General features: G+C 40.7%; 1 protein-coding gene across 6 annotated transcripts in view; it reads left to right on the plus strand.

Moving 5' to 3' along the window:
- The window catches only part of NMNAT2 (nicotinamide nucleotide adenylyltransferase 2), a 194,898-nt gene that overhangs the window by 17,005 nt on the left and 154,805 nt on the right, over nt 1-23,088 (plus strand). For 3 of the 6 annotated variants that reach the window (XM_077901990.1, XM_077901992.1, XM_077901991.1), the window contains one exon: nt 21,406-21,551. In XM_077901990.1, coding sequence (XP_077758116.1) covers nt 21,467-21,551 — 85 coding nt within the window. In that variant the 5' untranslated portion in view covers nt 21,406-21,466. Of the gene's footprint in view, nt 1-402; nt 862-9,785; nt 9,915-17,893; nt 17,995-21,405; nt 21,552-23,088 lie in introns of those variants that run through there. The other 3 variants (XM_077901987.1, XM_077901988.1, XM_077901989.1) reach the window with 3 other exon arrangements.

Here is a 23,088-nt window from a genome sequence, read left to right on the forward strand (position 1 = left end):
CCAGCAAAGCCTCAATATATAGTCCTTGCCCATTACAGTCTGTCCTATAAAATTGCTAGATTAATGCACTAATCAGGTATTTTGTTCTGATTTCCAATAACTAGTTCTCTCCAAAGATTGTGTAATTGAGCTATGTGAGATTGAAGCAAATGGACAAAATATCCAGATATTGGTCATTCATATGAATAAGGCTGCCTATCACCCTATGCTCAGATGGTCTGAGCTCACATGGGAAGACCCTTTTATGTCTTACTTGTGCTAAGCGAGATAAGGAAACCATTGAGTAGGAACTAGGTCATCTGCCTCCCACTGCTTATCACAGTCATCAAAGCAATTTCTTAGCTTAGAAGTTTCATGTCTTTTAAATGGATTCTCTGTTCTCTTTTCTTCTCTACAAACCAGGACTTGGCTATTCATCCCACCTTCAAGCAAGTTTATACATCATTGTGTGTGTATGTATAGGTTTGTGTGATATTTCTCAGCTTATAATTTTTTGACTTACATTTCTGTTATCACTTACTGGACAAATGCTTCATACGTAAACTATGCGAAAACACATATCCCAGCTGGGTTTAAGATTTTAGAATCAGAAGTAAGAATTTCAGAGAAACTAAACTTGAGAAAGAATAGAAAGTGTCAGCATATACTCCCCAATCCTCCTGCTGCTTGATATTGGTCAGAGTGAAATCAGGATTCAGTGGTGAAGACCACATCCTGTTACCATGGAAATTATTGTACTGTCACAAATTTAGTACTATGACTTCATGGTGAAGAGGAACAGATGGTCTGGAAAAGAATGGAGGCCTAGGGTTAGCAAAATTGTTTGGTGAATAAGCCATCTTATATCTCTTCTGGAAGTAGGTAAGAACATAAATAATAAGCAAAAACTACTTTGCTGGAGCTTCACAAAAGCCACCAAACAAGGAGTTTAGCCAGGGTAAAACTACAAAGCTCTTTTCCAATAAGAGGAAAACAAGCATTTTACTATAGGATGAAGCACAGGTAGGAATACAATATAGCTTACAATAAATCTGTATTCCAAAGTTACCCCTTCACTCTTGCCTGCCTCTCATTTGACCACTATTGGAGTAATATCTAGAGCCCTCAGGATCATCAGTAAGGCCACACTTGACACACTTTAACACTGTCACATTTTTAGGTATTTCTGGCTTTAGTGTTGATTTGACTCCTGCATCCTGGGTCATACACTTCCAAACAGCCACAAGAACATAACCCTGGGTAGGTGGGAGGTGGGGTCACAGCCTGTCATGGGGCTGTGTGTAGCTCGCTCATCTTGTCTGAGTGGTCACAGTCCAGACCCAGTTCCTGCCCAGCCATGTTGGTACAATATAACTAAAGTATGCCAGCAACTCAAAAATTGAACAAATACTAAGTTTTAGGACTGTTTGCCTAGTAACTTTCCATCATGATATTGTTCATTTAAGGGCAATGGAATTTCCCAAGCTTATGAATGCTACTAAAATCACTCATCCTTAGAAACACTTTATTTGGAGTAGAGGCAATGAGAGATTTCCCAGCATTATCTCCCTCTGGGGATGATTATCAAGTAAATTGACTAAGAGAAGCTAACATCAGCTAACAACTAGTGTGTGCTAGTCTAAATGCTTAAAAAATTTTGTTTTTTAAATAAGGTTAGATTTACAGGAGAGTTGCAAATACAGTACAGAGAACTTACTGATATCCTACATCCAGCTTTCCCAAATGTTAACCTGTTATATAACCACAGTACACGACTGACACAGTGAAATTAACATTGGTACAATACTGTTAACTACAGACTTCCCTCTGATTTTACCAGTTTAATGACCTTTTTCGGCTCTGAAATCTTGTCCATATTACATTGAGTCATTGCATCTAAGTCCCCTTCAATCCATGATAGTTTCTCTGTCTTGCTGTTCATGACCTTGGCAATTTTGAAGTGCATTGGTCAGGTATATTGTAGAATATCCCCGAATTGAGGTTTCCCTGATATTTTCTCATGACTAGACTGAGCTTATGGATTTGGGAAAATGACATCACAGAGGCAAAGTGCCCTTTTCATCACATCATATCAGGGGGACCATGATTTCAATATGACTTATTACTAATGATGTTAACTTTGGTCACTTGTTTAAAATGGTGTTTGCCAGGGTTCTCTAATTGTAAAATGACTATTTTTCTCTTTCCATGCTATTTGTTAGAACAAATCAGTAAGTCCAATCCTCATTCCAGGAAACAGGACTCAAGCTTCACCTCTTAGAAAGATGATTATCAAAGAATTTGTGGACCTATAAACACTTGAACCAGCACTAACTAATATTTTTTGGTGAGATACTTTGAGACTGTGCAAATATTCTGTTCTAATTTTAGGGGATCTTGACTGCAGCAGTTATCACAGTGGTGTGCTCATGGTTATTTTCAATATCCCTGATTCCTCCTACATTTATTATCTGAAATTCTTCTGTAAGAAAGATTTGATTCCTGCCACACACACTCTACTACCACTAATTTTATTTATTTGTTTGTTTCCTTCACTTACATCAGTATAGACTCATCAATATTTATTTTATTCTTTGGATTATAATCCAATGTTATAATTACTTATTTTGTTGTTTGGATTGTTCCAATTTTGGCCTTGGGAGTAGTTTTAGGTTGACTCCTGTGTCCTTTTGATATGCCCTGTACAGGAGAGAGTTAAAATAGGTCAGAGGCTGCTATGTTTAGAAGGGTCAGCCTGCAAGTTTGTCCTTGGGTGACATCTGGGAACTTGGCTTGTGAAAAGATCCCCACACTGATAATAAAAGTTCTCAAAAAAAAAAGAAAAAAGAAAAAGAAAAGTTCTCTACACTGCTGAAGTTGTTTTACTCACTTAACACTGAACACCTGCTTCCTTCTGAGATACTAGGATTTTGGTAGTTGCCAGGCAGAGAATGCCAACACTACTAGCCCCCGATAAAAACCCTAAACTCTGAGTCTCAAATGGACTTCCCTAGGAGAAACATTTAAATACATGCCACTGCATTTTCACTATCAGAAAAGGGCACACCTGGTTTGCCTCTGCCTGGGCTGGGAAGGAAAGTCTGTGAATGGATTTATCCAAGTTCTGCCTAATGCACCTTTCCCCCTTAATAGTTTGCTGTGTAACCTTACTGTGTCATTGTAATAGATTTTCGCCATTAATGGAACTGAATCCTTTGAGTTCTTCTGCTAGCACAGCACTGCATTTGTCAGTGGCCTTGGATACCTCCAAACATGTCCTGTCCCTCCCTCCCTCTATTTATTTATTTATTAGCACTTCCTATCTTTGTGGCACTACAAGAAGTTTCGGACTTGTATTTTCCTTGTCCTGGTCATAAAATCAGCCATTTCTTCAGGGAGACATGGTTTCTTTTATTGGAGGATGATATTTAGAAAGCAAGATCTGGGCACTCATTGCTAATGTGGTATCATTGCTTCTAGGCCCTTTGGGCAAATAGACAAAGAAACGAATGTATGTTTACTAACCTATATATACACATACATATTAATACTTATTTCTATGTCTTTCTGCTTGTGACAGTGCACACTTAGTGAATTAATACTGACACCAACTTTAATCTAGAACCACAGGGATCATTCTAGCCTTCTCTGCTTTATTTGTAACTTCTTTCTTAGAGAAACCTAGCTTCAGTTAGCTACAATTTGTTTGTTTGTTTAACACTACTATATATGCAGAGTAGTTTCAGAATTGCTGACTTATACCCCTGTGAGAACAAATTCACCAACTTACACCCCTCTGGTAAAGCATTTATATACAGTTGCTTTTGCTTTTTAGCCAGTCGAACACATCCTCAAAGTTACTAAGGTCAGCTCCTTCCCCCATCCGTTTCAGATTGGTTATTTCTAATACAGGTAGGTTTGTTAGTTTGCATTCCATCCTGGGAATCCCCCACATCCTCATGGATTTTTAAAATTTGCATACAGTAAATTTCACTCGTGGTTTTATAGTAAATTATACCTTGTTAGAATAAGTGTACCATTGATGGATGTTGACAAATGCACACCATCATGTATCTACCGCTACAGTACCATGAAGAACATCTCCATCACTTAAAATCTACCTTGTGCCATCTCTTTGTAATTAACCTCTTCCCAACTCCTGGCAACTGCTAAGTTGTGTTTTCTGTCTATAGTATTGCCTTTTGCAGAATGTCACATAAATAGAATCATACAGTGTGTAGTCTTTTCAGTTTGGCTTCTTTCACTTACCAAATGCATTTAAGATTCATCTTTATTGTTGTATGTGAATGCATAGTTAATATTTTTAAAAGTTGCTGAGTAGTATTCCACTGTGTGGATATATTACAATTCATTAATCTATTCACCTCCTGAGGATATCTCAGTTGCTTCCAGTTTTTGTTTATGAGTAAAGCTTCTATAAATATTCACTTAGAGGTTTCTGTGTATAGAAGTTTTCAATTCACTTTAATAATTACCTGGGATTCAGATTGCTGCACCATATGATAAATGTATGTTTAATTTTGTTGAGAAACTGCCAAACTAGCTGTATCATTTTGTATTTCCATAAACAATGACAGGGAGTGGTTGGTTGCTGCACCACACCTTACCCAGCATTTGAATTGTCAATTTAAAAAAATTTTTTAGCCATTATAATAGAGGTATATGTTATGGTTTTCATATGCATTTCCCTAATGATTAATGACTTAGAGCATCTTTTTATGTGCTTTTCTCCATTTGTATATTTTCTTTGGAAAAGTATCTCTTGTCTTTTTTTTTAATTGAGTTATTCATGTTCTTACTGAGTTATAAGAGTTCTTTATATTCTGGCTACAAGTCCTTTATTGGACATGTGATTTGCAAATATTTTCTCCACCTCTTAGTTTGTCATTTTTTTTAAACTTTTTTTTTTTTTGCAAAAATCAAAGTTTTTAATTTCAGTTAAGTCCAATTTATCAATTTTTTTTTCCTTTTATGGATTGTGCTTACGGTGTCATATCCAAAAACTAATTACAAACCCAAGATGATGCAAATTTCTGTATTTTCTTTTGAAAATTTGATAGGCCTACATTTTACATTCAAGTATATGATCCACTTTAGTTGATTTTTGCATAAGGTGTGAAGCATGTGTTAATGTTATTTTTTCCTTTTTTTTTCTTCCTGTGTATGTATATTGAAATGTTTTAGCACCATTTGTTGGAAAAATTATACTTTCCCCATTGAATTGACTTTGCACCTTGTCAAAAATCAGTTGACTATATTTTGATGAATCTATTTCAGAGTTTTTCTGCTTCATTGATCTGTGTCTCTCCCTTTGCCAGTTCCATACTATTTTGATTACTATAACTTTATAGTAAATCTTAAAATTCAGTAATATGACTCCTCTCTCTCCATACATATACTTAAACATAAATATATATTTATATATACATTTATTTCTGTTTATATTTATTTATATATACTTATATATAAACTATATTTACTTCGTACATATAAAATATACATATTTATATAATATGTAACTATAAACATATACAAATATATTTTATTATAAAATTTATAGGAAAATATGTGTAAGTAAATATATTTTTATATATTATGTATCATATATATTATTCCCCGATCTAGTTCTAACATCTGTATCATATCTGAGTTTACTTATGATCATTGCGTTGTCTATTCAGCTGCCAGCCTGGATGTTTTAAATGCGTTATCTCAAAGTTTTCAAATGCATCTGTGAGTTCAAAGAGGATTTTTAAAATGTTGTGTCTATATTTTATGATCATCTAATATGAGATTATTCTGGATCTTGTCATATAGTGTTAGTCCTCATGTTTGTTTCTAGCTGAGTTTGTACCAATGAATATCTAAAGTAACAGCATATAGTATTTAATGAATGGAAAAGCATGTCAGACTCCTGGAAATTTGCACATCTTAAAGTCAAAAGGACACTAATTTTCCTGCACATGCTGCTGTAGTCATGTTGATTAATTTTACCAGTTATGTAGACAAAAACTAAGCTTTGCAGCGATAATAATTGGAAAGACATTTTCATAGAAAAAATACTTTGGCTTAAGTTATTTAATAATTTGAAATTTGGGGTAAACATAATGGAGATGACTTAGTGCCAGCTAATGAGTAGTGGCTGACCTAGTATGTAAATTTCTTTTTTTTTTTTTTAATTTTTATTTATTTATGATAGTCACACAGAGAGAGAGAGAGGCAGAGACATAGGCAGAGGGAGAAGCAGGCTCCATGCACCGGGAGCCCGATGTGGGATTCGATCCCGGGTCTCCAGGATCGCGCCCTGGGCCAAAGGCAAGCGCTAAACCGCTGCGCCACCCAGGGATCCCCTAGTATGTAAATTTCTTACTTGCATCAAGTGAAAGCGAAATTATGTCATGCAAAAGAAGTGCCTCTATTAGTTTAAATAGGGAAGTAGGAGAATTAATCTGCACCATAACAGTTTCATACTATAAGTAAATTTTTGCTTCAATATTGTCTTTGTCAACCAAATTTTAACAGATTATTAGCAGAAGTATGGTAGTATGAACTTAAAAAATAATTTTGATTTAACTAATATTTTCCTCAGAATTATATTTTGGGGTGCACTGTTGAATAAATGGACAGTTTAATGTTGTATTTGGAGTTAAAAACAAATTTGCTGTTTAAAATGCAAAGCAATATCAGTAAAACACCCTGAATTTTAGCCAGTCAATTAAAAATCAGAGTAAGTCAACAAGTGACAAAGCAAAAGGAGCTTTCCTTGCCCTCCTTATTTGCACTGGCAGCTTCAACCTGAGCCCTTTGAGCAAAACCAGCCCTCCCATGTATCTCATAAGGGGGCGAGTTGGTGAAGGATCTATTGATAATGGGACCAGGGCACCTGGCAAAGGAAGTGGGACCTGAAATTCATCTAGAGGAAGAAGTATCTTTTCTAATTTATGCAGAGATGTCAAATGGGGTAATGGTGCCCTAGCTGAAGAATCCTTTCCTTTGCCAAGTTTGTTGTATTAGTCAGGATACATATAGCCGCAAGTCACAGAGCATATGACAAAGAACATCTTAAGTAATTAATTAACTCATTTATCTGGAGATAGATGGTTCCAGGTTTGGGAGGTGGCTCAATGATGCCATTAAAGTTTTGTTTTGTTTTGTTTTTTTAATCTTTCCACTCTGACATCCTTGAGTGTTGAGTGTTTATCCCTGGACGGTCATCTTATGATAACAAAATTGTTGCGACAGCTCCAAGATCACATCTTTATACAATTGTATGGAAATCCCACCTCTGTTTTTATCAGAAAATTAATTAATTTATTAATTATTTGCATCCTCCCACCCCAGCCAACTTCCCCTCATGTATCATTGGCCAGAACTAGGTCATGTAGCTACACTGGCTTTACAGAGAGGTGGAAATGACTGCCTAAAAAAAAGGAAGAGAGTTGGCAACCAACAGTGTTACCACACCCATAAAAGAAAAGGCTCTTTTTTACTTTCTGTTTCAAAGGCAGGCTCCATATCTAGTAAGCAAAGAGCATCTCAACCACCCTTTTCTTTGACTGGAATTTTTTTGAATCGCTTTGTAATCTCTATACTACCACAGTCATTCAGACTAAATGGAAAGAAGATAAGTCTTAGTTGGTTTGAAATAAAAAAGTTTATAGAATAATTTTAGTAACTTGTGTGTCTACCACTTTAAACTGTACCTTCTCTATAAAAACTGGGCTAGCTGGAAAAGACCAAGAATGAATCCTTTGGAGGGAGCTTTGAAGAAAGAACATTCTTTGTATACAAATAGATCTACCAAGCTGCTTCTTTTTTTTTTTTTTTTTTAAGATTTTATTTATTTATTCATTAGAGAGACAGAGACACAGATGGAGAAAGAAGCAGGCTCCATGCAGAGAGCCTGATGTGGGACTTGATCTGGGGACTCCAGGATCATGCCCTGGGCTGAAGGCAGGCACTAAACCACTGAGCCACCCAGGGATCCCCTCTACCAAGCTTCTTAAACATTGTTTTTCTGCAACCCTGTTTAGCATATATATTTTTTGTGTATGCAGAATGGAGGAGTGGCTGATCAAGGGAGCAAGTAAAGGAAACGCAAAGTAACACAATGTTGGCTTTTCAATTTAGTTTCCTAAATTATAAGGAATCTTGGTATTTAGAGAAATCCTATTTGTGACACCTTCTCTAAAACAAAAAATCAATCAATAGTCAAATAACCACTCCCTAATTACCTGTTTACATGTAAACATGGATTTGCATATGTGAAGTTTGGCTAAAATATAATATGCTTTTCTGTCTTGGTTTCCCTTAGTTATATTATTTTCAATAGTACTCACATCTCTTATAACAAAAATTTCCCTGGAAATTTTCCAGGGAAATTTTTGTTTTTATGCTCCCCAATCAAGACACTTCCCTCTCTCCACACACGTGCATCAAACAAATATACCAAACCCTACTTTATACTTAGAAAAAGTCCATCTGAAAGAAAGGAAGGAAGAAAGAAAGAAAAGAAAGAAAAAAAGAAAAGGAAAAGAAAATCCATCTTGTCCAAACTTGCCTATTTTTCCTTAGTGGAGCTTTTAGGAGAAGGTGTGAGCAACCTTCATTCTTCCCCCTCTGAATTCCATGCCCAAGATTGAGAAATTAAAGCTGATCCAGGTCTTTCTCCTGTGAAAAGTTCTTTTCTTTCAGTGTTTGTCCTAGGGTTACTAAAGTGCACAGTGGTAAGAACATGTCACAATCAGCCATGAAGGCAGCTTCTTATTCATTGCATTGTGAGACTGCCTCTTTTTCCATAGCATACTTCATTTTAATCCATGTTGTGGCTCCTGCATTTTCCCGGGGAGGCTGAGAAAGCAAAAGACTCATCATTTCTAATTATACGAAGTTTGATTACTTCAAAGAACCCTTTTGGTGCTATTTACATGAAGAAAGGAACCCTTTACTATTTGCAAATAACATTTCTTCTACTGTGATGAATTTGCTCAAATCCTCTTGTAGACCACCTCAACATATGGAGATCTAAAGGAAGATTTTAAAGTATTTTTTACCAAAACCAGCCCATGATTTCCTTCTGTCAGGAAGTCTTCCTTAAAAGATGTCCCCTGGGACTAAGGGATCCACCAACTAGGAGAAAGTTCAAAGACTCGCTGAGTTAAAAAACTTTCAAAGTCTCACAGCTGAAGGGGAAGAGAGCCTCAGCAGAGGTGGGCTGGTGTGGGAGGAAGCAGAGCAAAGGTGCTGGTGATCACAGGCCATGAATGCTGTCTTACCTACCCCACAAATCACTGGAATTCCAAGTCCTGGGACTCTGGCTGGCAGTCGTCTCTGGATAGGTTGATGTGGTTGGCCTTTAGCTGGAAATGTCACTGGGCTACAGAGTGGGCTGGCATAGCTTTCTGTCTCTGTCCAGCCTAGCTATCATGTTTGAGAGCCAAAAGACCCTTACCTACTTCATTGTCCTGTGGCTGATAGAGGAAGGTGTGTACCCTCATCTACAGTCTCCTTTCAAAAAGGCAGTCTGAAGCCTTGAAACAGGAGCAGACCCTGGACTCTGAAAGCACGGGTTCAAATTCTGGCTCTGCCATGTGTAGTGGCTGAATGAATGATCTTGAGCAAATCATTTGGTACCCCTGACTTTTTTCTCATTTGGAAAGTTGTGAGAACCATTCCTGCCAACCTCTAATCCCCTCCACACACCCAGGTTTAGAGTCACATACAGAAAACATGACTTTTAAGCTCACCTCAAAATGTCCTTTCCTCCCTTCACTTAAAAATAAAAGGTGTGGAGAGTGAGAAGAGCTCCCATCCAGAGGGATGGCAGGAGAAAAGTTGGTAGCCTGTGCAGACTAATGGACATGCAAGGCAAGGGCAGTTCAAGAGAACACCATTAATCACACGCAGCCATAAAGGTGAGTCATAGAATGTACATCCCCACCTTTACAAAGTGAAAAGTCAGACCTTCCAGAGTTTAGGACCTCTAGGTGCATCTTCTAATGTTAGTTCAAATAGCTACATGGCCATCTGTCAGCATTAAAACTGAGGGTGAATTGAATGTGTTCATTAACTTGGTTGTGGTAATTATTTTACTATATGTGTGTGTTTCTGTATATATAATAAAATCATGTCATTTACTTAAAATATACACAATTTTATCTGTGAATTCTATTTCAATAAAGCTGGAGAGGAAAGACTGAACGTGTATTTTTATGGATTCCCAACATTCTATAATGTCCTTGCACTTTGCTTTCTAGAGTGTATCTACCAGTAATTTTAAAAACTGTCTGTACACACATATCCATGCACAGTAGCTTTCAGTCCCAGGCTCTCCTCTCCTTCTTTGAGTTACCCTTTAGTCCCTCCTCCCTGAGAAACAGCTGCATGCAAGGTGAGTTCTTTCCTTCCTGCTTTCATTTTCTCTTCCACCCAGGGCCAGGGCTCAGATAACCCTAGGGTGACTATTGCCTGCATTTGCTGAGACAGGGACTAATTAGTGCAAATGCCACCAGACCTGGCAAAAGTAGGGAAGCTCTATAGTCTCCCAAAGTCTTCTCCACAAATTCCAAGGTCAGATCGGCTGCATCTGTATTGTATCATGGGGCCGGTCAACCCAGGGATGGAGGACTATCTTCCTTTCACCAGGTACTATAGTGTCCTCCAGGTGGAAGAAATAAATCATAGAGCCAACTCCTTTTGGTTCCCCCATGGCTGCTGATTCATCCTTCCCTCTCCGAGGCCACTTCTGAGCAGCTCCTATTGCCCTGGTGGAAATAGCTCTCTCTGTCTCCTAACAAGACCCCTTGCTTATCTGCACCCTAAAGGAGGATTGGCCCACATGACAGGAAGTGAAAGAGCTGAGGGGAAAATGAGTGGGAGGCGGTTACAAACACCAGGGGCCCTCTGTGTCCCGTTCACCTTAAGTCACAACAGGAGCAACCAAAGAGTGTTACCTTACAAACCAAAACTTAGTCTCTAACTTCACCCCAGTACCTTTTCCCGTGATGAGTAATAAGTCAGTCAGACTTATCCTCTTTGATGGTCTGAAATCTTCAATTCTCCCTCATTCTCAACCAAAACTAATTGCTGTAGCTAGCAGTCTGGAGGTTCTGTTCTTGGCTACAACCTTGAGGAAGTCACTTAAACTTCCTGAACCTTGCTTGCTTTCCTCATGAAAAATCCAAAACCGGGCCTGTAAACGCTTAGCTCACAGTATCATTCATTGTAAGGATCCCATAGAATAACATATGTAAGAGCACTGTGTGTGCTAAATGGCTCTATATACGTAAGCAATTATTAGATCAAACTTTTAATAACATCTTAATTACAACTGTGCTCTGTTAGTCCCTTGCAGAATCCTGAAGTCCTCTGCTCATCTATCTCTCTTTTCCCAATCATTATCTATCATTCTGCTTGATTCATCTTTCCCACATTCTCCCTTCCCCTACTCATGAAACACACATGCACAAAACCTATAATTCGTTCACCCATTATTCTAAGTCCTGTCAATCAGTTTCTTTTTCATTGCATATTTACATTTCCAAAATAACCACATTTACATATAATTTTCTCTTGCCCACACAAAAAGTGGGTACAGCTAGATACGGCATTTAAGGGGGTGTGGCAGATTTCAATTCAGGAAACAAACAACTGTAGGTATTTTAAGCAGAAAGGGATTAAACACAAGGAATGAAGTGCTTACGAAATTCATTGGAAGAGCTAAGTTGAAGTTAGGGGCCACCACTGAGGTCTAGATTTTAAGGGCATACCACGACAGCTGTAGTCCAGAGGTCAGCTGTCTATTTGCCTCTCAATGCCCATGACTTCAGTAACTAGAATCTGGGGACTACTGGAATGTGGGTTGACCTCATATCAAGTGTTGCTTAGCAGCAAGAGCAATAGCAAGATGGCCTTTACCTCACTGCTGCCTTCCAAATCTCATACAAGGCCATTGCCCTGGCAGACTTTAATTAGTATCCAGAAATCTCGTTGCAAAGGACTCTGAGAAATGTCATTTCTGACTTTCTAGGGCCAAAAGTTCAGGAATGTACACACAGGGCTTTAGAAATGGACGTCTACTTCCCATGTCACAATAACCTACCTGCTCAAGACTGACTTCATACTCCTTACAGAGTAAACACCATGATCGCCTAAAAGAGAGCTTGAGGGGATGGGGGAAGAAAAGGTGCACAGATCTTGTAGTTGTAGCCTTTACAAATACCTGTTGGGATTTATTTGGGGGCAGTCCTCTTCTTGGTTTTTAAGACACGTAGCTCAGAATAAGAATAAAAAAATATGCAAAGACAGTCAGCCATAAGCAAAAATTATTCCACATTTATTAAGGCAAAAATGATTCCACACTTACCATGAGCCACACTGTGATAGATAACTGGGGACATAACACTGAACAAGACAGAAGCTATTCCTGTTGAGAGAGAGGTATTAGAAGTGTCTGGTTGACTGCTCAGGTTCAAAGCCTATCTACATCACTTATTAGCTGTCTGGCTTGAACAACTTCTCAGTTGTTCAAGTCCCAGTTTCCTCATGTGTAAGCCAGATGTAATCAAAGAACCTACTTAATTGAGATATACTAAAAAGAAAATGAGACAACACATGTAGAGTGCCAAGCATACTCCCTGGTACATCATAAGGTCTGAATAAATATTGGTGAAGGGTATAAGCAAATCAAAAGGCAATTACAGGACAGGACACTATGATAATGAAATGATACAAGAAAAAGAGCACATATGAGGAGAGACATTAATTCAGGCCTAGGGGGCTCACCGGAGACTCAGGAAATAAATTAAGTAAATTCTGTGTTGGTATTTGCTGGCTAGGAGAGAGCATTCTACATTTGATGACTAAAGAAAGTTCAGTATTGCTGGAGCAGAGGGAATGGAATGAGATTGGAAGGCAATTAGCCAGGTCATGAGGGGACTTGTAAGACTTTTAAGAGTTTGGGACACTTGGGTGGCTCAGTGGTTGACCATCTGCCTTTGGCACTGGGAGTGATCCTGGAGTCCCAGGATCAAGTCCCGAGATTGAGTCCCGCATCGGGCTCTTTGCGTGGAGCCTGCTTCTCCCTCTGCCTGTGTCTGTGCTGCTCTCTCTGTCTGTCATGAATAAATAAAATCTAAAAAAAAAAAAAAAAACTTTTAAGAGTTTGAATTTTGGTGTGCCTGGGGGGCTCAGTCAGTTAAGTGTCTGCCTTCAGCTCAGGTTATGATCTCGGGGTCCTGGGATCAAGCCCCGAGTTGGCTTTCTTTGTTAATTTTAATTAGGAAACAAAAATCCCTTAACAAATTTATCTTCTTAGATAACAGATCAATGCTATCATAGTAGCCTCCAGAAGCATATGTGCCATATTAGTTATTTCACACAGTGGAGATGTTCATATTGAAATTTTCGGGCCATGTGGAAAAAGATGGAGCAGGGACTATATTTACATCCAGCTTTTGGTTTGATGTGTTTGGGGTAGTAGAAGTGGGACAGGGCCCCCTTACAACTCCAACTGAATAAATGGGCAGAGGCAGATCTACTTTTTGGCCTCTGATGAGTAGACTAAGATAGTTGTTACATGACTCAAGCCAAGCTAATAGAATTATATCTCTACAGCTTGTACTAAGGCACAGAAACTGGGGTCAGTGGATGTTGGGGATTGGAACTCATGTATAGTCTGTGTCAAGGTTTGGCCCATGAAAATCCAAATCCTTCTTACAGAACAGCAGGAACCAAGATCCCTTCAGAGAACCTGGTATACAGAGAGATGATGCTGATGCATGGCACAGGCAACAGATCACATGGAGGAAAGAGAGAGGGAAAGGGAGAGAAACAAAAGGAATTTAAAACTTCTGGTTGCCAGGCAAGGACATCTTGGAGAGTATTTAGTTTTCATCTTCCAACGAGTATTTCCAACACTCTCTTCAATCCTTGAAAGCTACAGCACAAACATCCTGGATTCATCTAGGGTTATGTTTACCTTAGCATGCTTTGCTCCTTTCCCACCAGCTTCTACCTTCCCATCAATCAGTAAGTCTCAGCTTACACCCTACAAGAAACTGGAGTTCTGAATATTAACAAGACATGCTCTTGGGTTCAATCAGATTATTGAACTACAGGTCTGCACTATATATTTTTTTCTTACAGCAACTCTGACGACATAATTTTGCCAAGCTTTTCTACTGTGCTCTATAACAATCCTGTCCAGCCAAGCATGAATGGAATTGGCCTCCTTCCTGTTTTCCTTCCCCCTTCGAACCCAGCATGGACAAATGACCCAGGTTGGGCCAATTAGAATACTTCTCTTTCTAATCACAGTGAGTGATCAGGAATGGGCACAAGATCAGTGCAAGATAATTGGTGTCTTCCTTAAGACTTTACTGGCATTCCTTGGAAGGATGTGTCCTTTTTCAATGGGATTATGATCTGTAAGGACAATGTCATTTGAGGCTTCCAGCAGCCATGCTGCTTTCATGTGAAGAGTACCCTTCTGAAAATAAAGCAATCACAAAGGAAAGTAAACGGAGAGATGGTAAGAGAAAGAAATGGAGTCATAATGATGATATTATTTGAACTCTTGGATACAGATTTCTCAAAAGCTAGGTCTGCTCTTTAGGCTTCTGTTATATATATGAGATATTATGATGTTTTGGTATCTTAAAGACTTTCCTCTCTCTCTGAGGAGAGACTGGCCTTCCCTGAGCTAGCCAATTCTTAGAGATAGCAAAGTGCTCAACAAAGGGCATGCCTTTGAAAGGCAAACTAATAGAGTCAGACATCCTCTATCTGACCCATAAACTCCAGGGGGCAATATCATCTGCCTTAATTATCCTAGGGCCAAGTATACCAGGCAACCAGGGACCACACCTAGAGCCCAAAGCCCTCCAAAATTATTCAAATTAGCCTTCCCTAAACTACCTACTCTGCCCTGCCTTGCCTTTTCTGTGGAAATCAAGGCCCATGGCCTAAGCTCTCTCCTCACTCCTATCTTCCACCTCCTAATCATCCTGGTGTTTCTCTCTGTGGCTGGGAGAAATATGTCATGCTTCCAGGCTCTGGGACCTGTGAGGATAATAAGTTTTGTTTTCTTGGGTCTCTCCTGTGTCTCCTCTTCTGTCCCTACCTGGCTGACCATCTCATAAATGACTACAAAACAACTTCCTTCACATAGATCAATAAATTCTCTCTTTGTTGTAAGCTGGTTTGAATAGAATTCATGTTATGGATTTCTGAAATAGTCCTGAGTAATCCAAGCAACTTATAAAATCTAAAAATGGCAGCTACCACCTTGAGCCACCTCACCTCCACCAACAAAATGAATATAGGTTGTGAAGACTGAAACAGGTCCAAGTGGAGCAAATTTTTCCTATGCTTCTATTTCTTCTGAAATCAGTTAAGTTAGTACTGGCAAGTTGTAAGAGTAGCTCAGCTGTACCACTGTTATTTTCTGCATTTCATAGGTTTGGGGAATCATGGGAATGAAATTCTAGGTCGATCTCACTTAAATGAATTGTGAGGTATTGAAAATGAGAAAAAATATTTTGTATTTTAAGTGGTCTATCCTTTATTTAACACTCCCTGGAGCCAAATGTGTTTTCCATTTGGGTGATGTAAAGAAGAGAAGCAGAGATATTCTCAGATGTCATTTTAGTGAATACATATCTTTTTTGTTTAACTTTTACTTTTTTTTTTTTTTTGAGAGAGAGAGAGAGAGAGCATGAGCATGGGGAGGGGCAGAGGGTGATGGAGAGAGAATCTCAAGCAGACTCATGCTCAGCACAAAGCCAGGTACAGGGCTCAGAACCCTGAGATCATGACTTGAGCCAAAATCAGGAGTCAGATGCTCAATCGGCTGAGCCACCTAGGCACCCCAATACTTATCCTTCTTATCTTTCTAAGTCTGCTAGAACTGAATTTCTACCTCCTATTGCTGCTTTTGGGAAAACTTTATAAGTTGTGAGATCTTAAGTCTCAAGATGAAAATAATGATTTATTTTCTCCTCCTCCCCATCTGAAAGAAACTATGATGAATAAATCAGCAAATATCTGAGCTAGCTGAAGAAATTTATTTTTAATGGTATACAATGTTTATCAGTTATTAAACCTGAGGTGCCAGCAGTATTGCTGTTTGTAATTGATAACCAGACTTTAGATTTTAGAAACATTTTTCATTTGTGAAAATTGATTTGAATGATAAGAAAAATTATAAATCTGAGTGAGGAAAAGGGGATTTAGAGCCAGAGGAAGGGGAATCTTGATCTAGGGACATTTTTCACTTCACAGTTGTAAAAATACTTGCTTCTGGAGATGATGGGGAAAATAATGCTAATCATTTTAACTGTATCCCTGAAGATGTTTATCTCAAAGAAAAGTGGAAAAAGCAGAGATAATTATACAAATGTACAGGCTTGTAGAGAATCCCAAGGAGTCATGGTTCTCTCAGAATATTTTTTACATTACAGGAAAACATTAAATATTCACTTTCTGAATTTATGACAAGGACTAAAGGAGCCACATAAACATGTGTGCCTTTCTGCTCTTCCTTAAAGGATGACCCCTAATATTAGCTTGGAACCAGCTTTGTACACATGGAATAGTTTCCCCTTGATCTGTGGTATAAATGGATGATTAATCTGGACTAGGTGAATAGGGAGAGAAAGGAACGTGTGTATCCACTCTGCTAGACTTCACATGTGTACATTTCAAATCCGACCCAATAGACACTTATACCTGCCCTTCAGAACCAATATTGACAGCAGGGAAAGTTCTGGGTTGGACTGTCTGTCTTGAGCCATTTGGAAACTAAACTGGCTAGAGCGGATTGCAAGATTTAAGCTGTGGGAGAATGACTCTGGTACCTTTTCAGCCTAAAGCAATTACCCAGCTGTTGGAAAGTTGAAATATTGGACCAAATTATATTACCTTAGTTAAAATAAGCATTCCCGAGAATAGATCACTATATATATTAAGGTACATGTATTATGCAAGAGTTGACATTCCCATTTCTATATCTCATGAACCAGCCTTGGAATCCTCCCTGAAAATAAATTTGTTATTAGTATCTTTTTGGCTATTTGCTTTTGTTGGTTAATATATACACTACTGGCACATTTCCAAAGCTATTACCCTCTAAGATCAGAACTTCCAGAAACTTCTTTGACAAAGCCATCAATAGAAACAACTAAACACTTAAAAGCAATAGGAGTTTTGTAGGTAACAACTATGGAGTTTGACCAAAAGCTCACATTATGCTTTTTAAAAAGTCAGTGACTCACAGATGGTGCTATTTGATCCATATAGCATCCCTTAAAGTACACAGGGCACATTTTAAAGTCGCTCCAGGTGACAAAACAGAATTGGCAATAAATGACTTGCCCAAAGCCAAACAATTAACAGGTGGCAGAACCAGAACTTGTTCTCCATGACTTTATTATTTTTTAAATTTCTTTTTTAATTGTAAGTAGGCTCTCTCCCCAACGTGGGGCTTGAATTTATGACCTTGAGATGGAGAGTCACATGCTCTACTGACTGAGCCACAAGACACCCCTCCCCATGTTTTTATATTCCAATTCCAGAGCCCTCTTTGGGAATACAGAAATTAGATATAAGCATAAGGAAAATGACAAGAGACAATTAGAATCACAACCAATTAATCTAACCAATAGAATTTAAACTATTACTTAAGACATAACCTACAAGACTGAAAATATTAATTGCATTGTATAACACACTCATGTGTCATTGTTACTCTCTGGGCACTGGGCTGGTAAAAAAGGTTTTTGATCTTAATTCATCAGTAAATATTTACTGACCACTCTTGTGTGTGGGAATCCTGAATTGGATATTTTCTTTTTCTTTTTCTTTTTTTTCTTTTTTTACTAAAATTAATTTGTAGAATTGAGTGAGTGACCAGTCATTCCAGCAAGTTAACACTGACTTTTGCTCTCCACTCTTCCATTTCTCCTGGATAAAGAAGAGAAAAAAATCTAAGATGTGGTAAGGCAATTCTCAGTCTGTTCTTCATACCTCTGCTAAGAAGTCCCATTCTCTCATTTATAAAATAGGTATCACTTATTGACCACCTACTATATGCTATGTATTCCACATCTATTATCAGTAATCTTCACATCTCTGTGGCTTAGTGGGTATAGTTACCCTCATTTTTACAAATGTGGTTAGTATAGCATAGCAGTGAAACACAATGAGATATGGGTCAAGAGCAGGTCCTTTGATCAAAAACTATTAGAGTTTGTGGGATCCCTGGGTGGCGCAGCGGTTTGGCGCCTGCCTTTGGCCCAGGGCGCGATCCTGGAGACCCAAGATCGAATCCCACGTCAGGCTCCCGGTGCATGGAGCCTGCTTCTCCCTCTGCCTGTGTCTCTGCCTCTCTCTCTCTCTCTCTCTCTCTCTCTCTCTCTGTGACTATCATAAATAAATAAAAAAAAAAAAGAAAAAAAAAACTATTAGAGTTTGAATCTGGCTCCATACATACTAGTTTTCTGAACTTGGACCAATTCTGTCATTTTTCCATGCTCCTTTATCCCTCTCTAAATTGGAATAAATTGCATGAACTTATTAGAATTATATAAACTCACAATTAGAGTTGTGAATGTTAAATGAATTCACATCTGTAAACAGCTTATAGTGCCTGGGCTTCTAGTGGTACTCAATGAATGTTAGCCACTATTATTAATTTGGTGTGCCCCACGGCTGAATGTGAGGGACTCTTTTCTTCTTTATACATCTGTTACTCCCTAGATGACCTCATTTAATCCTATGGTTTTAAATATAAAACTATACTGATGACTCCAGAATTCATATCTCCTGCCAAACCAATGCTTTTCAAGTGTTAGTCAACTCATGTCACTTATCCACTCAAAACCCTCCAGTGATTTCCTATGTCTCTCTGAAAAAGCCAAAGCCCTAGCTAGAGCCTACAAGGCCCTATGTGTCTGTCCTACTTTTCTAGTCTGTCTTCGACCACTTTTCACTTTCTTTCATTTCTCCAGCAATACATGTATGTGTGCTTCTTGAACATTCCCTAACACTCTTGCTCATCAGACTCTTTTCACTTGCTGTTCTGCACATATAGTCAAACGACATATTCCTTCACTTGCTTCAGGTCTCCTGCTCAAATACCATCTTAACAAAGATGGTATCCCTAGCCACCTTGTGTAAAGGAGGATTTATTTCCCTTTCCTTTTCTTCTTACCCTGCTTTATTTTTCATTGTGGTGTCTATTGTCATTATGTTTATTCATTTTTTTATGGTCTATTTTCCCCCCTAGCATGTAAACTCTAGTAAAGTAGGGACTTTGTTTTATTCACAGTCCCTAAAGCAAGTGCCTTGCACATGGCAGACACTCCATAAAATATTTATTGCTTAACTATAATTATGCTAATTGCCCAGCTAGTGTCAGAGTTCCATACCCAAGTCAGCCTCCCTTCAGTATCTCTTGCACTTTCTACCCCACTAACCTGCATCACATGCCAGGGAAGATACAAACCCCATTATAAATATACATCAATTCATAGGACTTTGTATCTGAACTAGAAATTTTGTGCATATTAGGGCTGATTTGCTATTCAGCATAACTTAGTAAATATTTACTGCAAATATTAGCAAAATTTGGCAAATATTTACGTGATCTTGAATAAGAAACAACAACCCACTAATATAGGGTAGCAATTTATTCAAGAATCTCAAAGCCTAGGAAAGGTAAATATTTGTACCTGTGGATCTCTAATTTCGGATTCTTATGTACACCTAAAACTAAGACAACTTACGTGTCAATTATACCTCAACTTTTCAAAAGGCCATTAAAAACAAGAATTAATAGATATCACAACACTTGGTTATCCCTCAAACTTTCTTTCCCCATTTTCTCAATTTCAGCCCACTTCTTTGCGTAAGCCAAATTTCTAGACAAGTTCTTAGATCTCTCTTCACCTCATCCTTCACCCCCAACCCATGTGAAAGACCAGAAATTCTATCTACCAAACAAATCCTGAGACCATCTGCTTTTCATCAACTTCACCTTTACAAATCCTAGCCCAAGGACAACTCCCCTTACCCTAGGTTACTAGCAGAATTTCCTGAACGTTTGCCTCGCCCTCTCACTTTTTGCCTACCAGCCAGAGTAATCTTATAAAAATGTAAATTACTCATCACTCCCCTACTTAAAGCTTCAGTGGTTTCCTTTTGTTAGTCCTCTTTGAGTTATTCCACTTAGAAAAACATCCTGTCCCTATCCTAGCCTCCAAGCCCTACTTCATTCAGTCCTGAAGGACAGTCTAATCTTGTCTCCTAGCGCTTTCCCCTTCATGCACTCTAGTCACGCTGGCCTTCTTTCACAACTATGAGCACAATCAACCCTTCCTTGTCCCAAAATATGTGTACTAGCAGTTCCTTGCCATTTAGGTTGCAATCTGAATTTCAGTTCTCTGCAGAGGCCTTCCCTGACTACTGGATTTAAAGTGGCTCATCTCCCCCATTCACCTTTAGTTCTATCAGAGAGTGAAGGGCATCCTTATTGTGCACTGCACAATTACCATCTAATATTTTCCTCCCTTATCACCTATCTCTCTCCATTAGAATGTAAACTCCATCAAGAGGGTGAGTTTGCTTTATAGGCAGGGTTTATACACAGGGCCTCACACATAGTGAGCATTCAAGAAACACTTGTTGAATGGGTAAATCTTTGTCTCAACTTTGGGAGCTTACATAAGATCACAGTAGTTTCCTAATACAGCTTCAGTAACTCTGCCCCATATCTGTTCTCGGCATCGCTTCGACCCACAAAAGGTTCATTATTCCAGGGGAAGGATTCAGATTCCCCCTATTTCTTGGCAACCGCTAGGTGAAGATCTGGACTCAGTTCAACAGTCCAAAATCATCAGATAAGGGGGAAAAGAAAGAAATTAGCATTCCTGACATGAACGATTGTCATTTCTCACTTAAAATTTTGAGGAAGAAAAAAAAAATTCGTAAGATCAAACACTTTTGGAGTTGGAAATGTTAGAGAAAGTAGATGTGGCCAGAAGAATGTGGGAGGAAAAGTCAGAAGGAGGTAAGAGAAAGAAAGGGCTCACAGCATGCTGTGAGGATTCCTGGCTCTGGGCTGGGATCCTGTGTCTTGCCCTGCACACAAACACTAAGGAAGAGCGTGATGGAGTGAGGCGGGTGGGGGCGAGGAACGGGAGGAGAGGGAGACCAGGACGAGAGACGTGAAAAAGGCTAGAGAGAAAAGAGGAGGACGGAGCCGAGCAATACAAAAGCAGCCTCGGCTTTTGCCGGAGCTGCAAGCGTTAAGGGGAGGCGGGGAGTGACGCGGTTTGCGTCTGGAGCGGCTCCTTGGAGTCCACAGCATCCACCGCCGGAGCCTCGCCTTCCTTTCTCCCTCTGCAGACATAGCGAGACACAAAAAAAGAGGCGACCCCTGAACCAGCGCGAGGGACCCACCCGCACGATGACTGAGACCACCAAGACCCACGTTATCCTGCTTGCCTGCGGCAGCTTCAACCCCATCACCAAAGGGCACATTCAGATGTTCGGTGAGTCCTCCCGCCCGCCCCCGGAGCTGCTTCCGCCTCTCCTTCCCCGGCACCTGTGTTTTCCAGGGCGCCTGAACAGTAAGGCGTGTGCCCCTCTGGAGGGACGCGCCGGCTGATGCCTCGGGTGGGCGGTCAGCCCCGCTATGCCCGGCTCCGGGGAGGGGCGCAGGCTGCGCTTCCCAGGCGTCCCCCGCTCCGGCCAGACCCGGCTCACTGGGGGCCCCCGGGTGGGGGAGGGGAGGGGCCGGAGGCGACTGTGGGTTCGGGCCGGGCGGGAGGTCGAGGTTCCAGACCTGGGGTGCGGTGGTACCGTAGTTTGGACACTTGGCTGGTGAGGATCGGGGTGGGGTTGGAGGTCGGGTCGCGGAGAAGGAAAGACGGGGAGGGAGATAACGTGCTGTTTGTTTAGGATGGGTGGGAAAGCACGAAGGAGTTAAATGATGTATATGCCTTGGAGACACAAACACACTCACGCACGGAACACAGCATTGGCAGGGCTGGAGCTTCGAGGGGATTAATTCGGGGTTTGGTCAAGGGTTCGGAGCGGCCCAGGGGCGAATGTTTTTGAGGGTTGTGGACCGTGTGTCGGTCGCGCGAGGCGGACGGCCGAGGGGAGGAGGTGGGGGGTGGCCAGCCTGGGCTCGGCCGCCGGGACCCGCTGCCCGGGAGGGGAGGGGCGGGGCGGCCGCTGCGGGCAGCCCTTTTCCAGCCGGTGTTGACGGATCCGGGCCCGAGTTGGCTGGGGCTCTCTGCCCAGGGCGGCGATGGCACCCGGAAAGGCTTGCGGCGTGCGAGTGTGTGTGCGAGTGTGAGTGTGAGTGCGTGTGTGTGTGTGTGTGCGTGTGCGTGCGCGCGCGAGTCGGGGCGGGGGTAGCGTGCATCGTCGCGCGTTTGTTTCCTGGAGGCTTTGGGGCGTGGAGAGAAAGGGGCGAGCGGCGGTTCCCGGCTGCTGCCTTGGGATCCCGCGGGGGGCCCGGGAAACGCGACGGATGCTTGTCGGAGGTGTCGGGCCGCCGGTGGACGCGGCTTCTCTGCTGCTCCGGTCGGACCCAGCGGCGCGGGGGCGAGCGCGGGCAGACCCTGAGGACCGACGCCGAGGCCACTTCAGAAGCAGGCAGAGAGTAGAGGTTGGAAGTTGGGGGTGCTCTTTTTTCTGTCATTGAAGGAAACAAGAAGGGGGGGGGCGGGGGGAGCGGGCTGGAGGTGGATGAGAGACCGGGGGAGGCCTCGCCTGCGCCAGCCTGCGGGCCGGCGAGGCGCTATCCAGAGGCGGTGGTGCTGAAGCGCAGGGCGCGCCGGGGCTGGCTCTGGACACACGTGTTTACCTCCAGCCGGAGGATTGTGTGAGCCCTCCAAGGGCTGTTGAATGAAAGAAACATCATACCGGTAAAGACGGAGCGAGGTGGCTTTGGCTAAAACTACTCTTCTCTTAAACCCAAGAGGTGCGTTGAACTGGGCCCGCTTATTAAAAACCTCATGAAAAGAATATAGAGCTACTTTGAGCCGAGGCCAGATCAGATAGGCGCATTGTAGGATC

The sequence above is a fragment of the Canis aureus genome, chromosome 6 (genome assembly GCF_053574225.1).
Source record: "Canis aureus isolate CA01 chromosome 6, VMU_Caureus_v.1.0, whole genome shotgun sequence".
Lineage (NCBI taxonomy): Eukaryota > Metazoa > Chordata > Mammalia > Carnivora > Canidae > Canis > Canis aureus.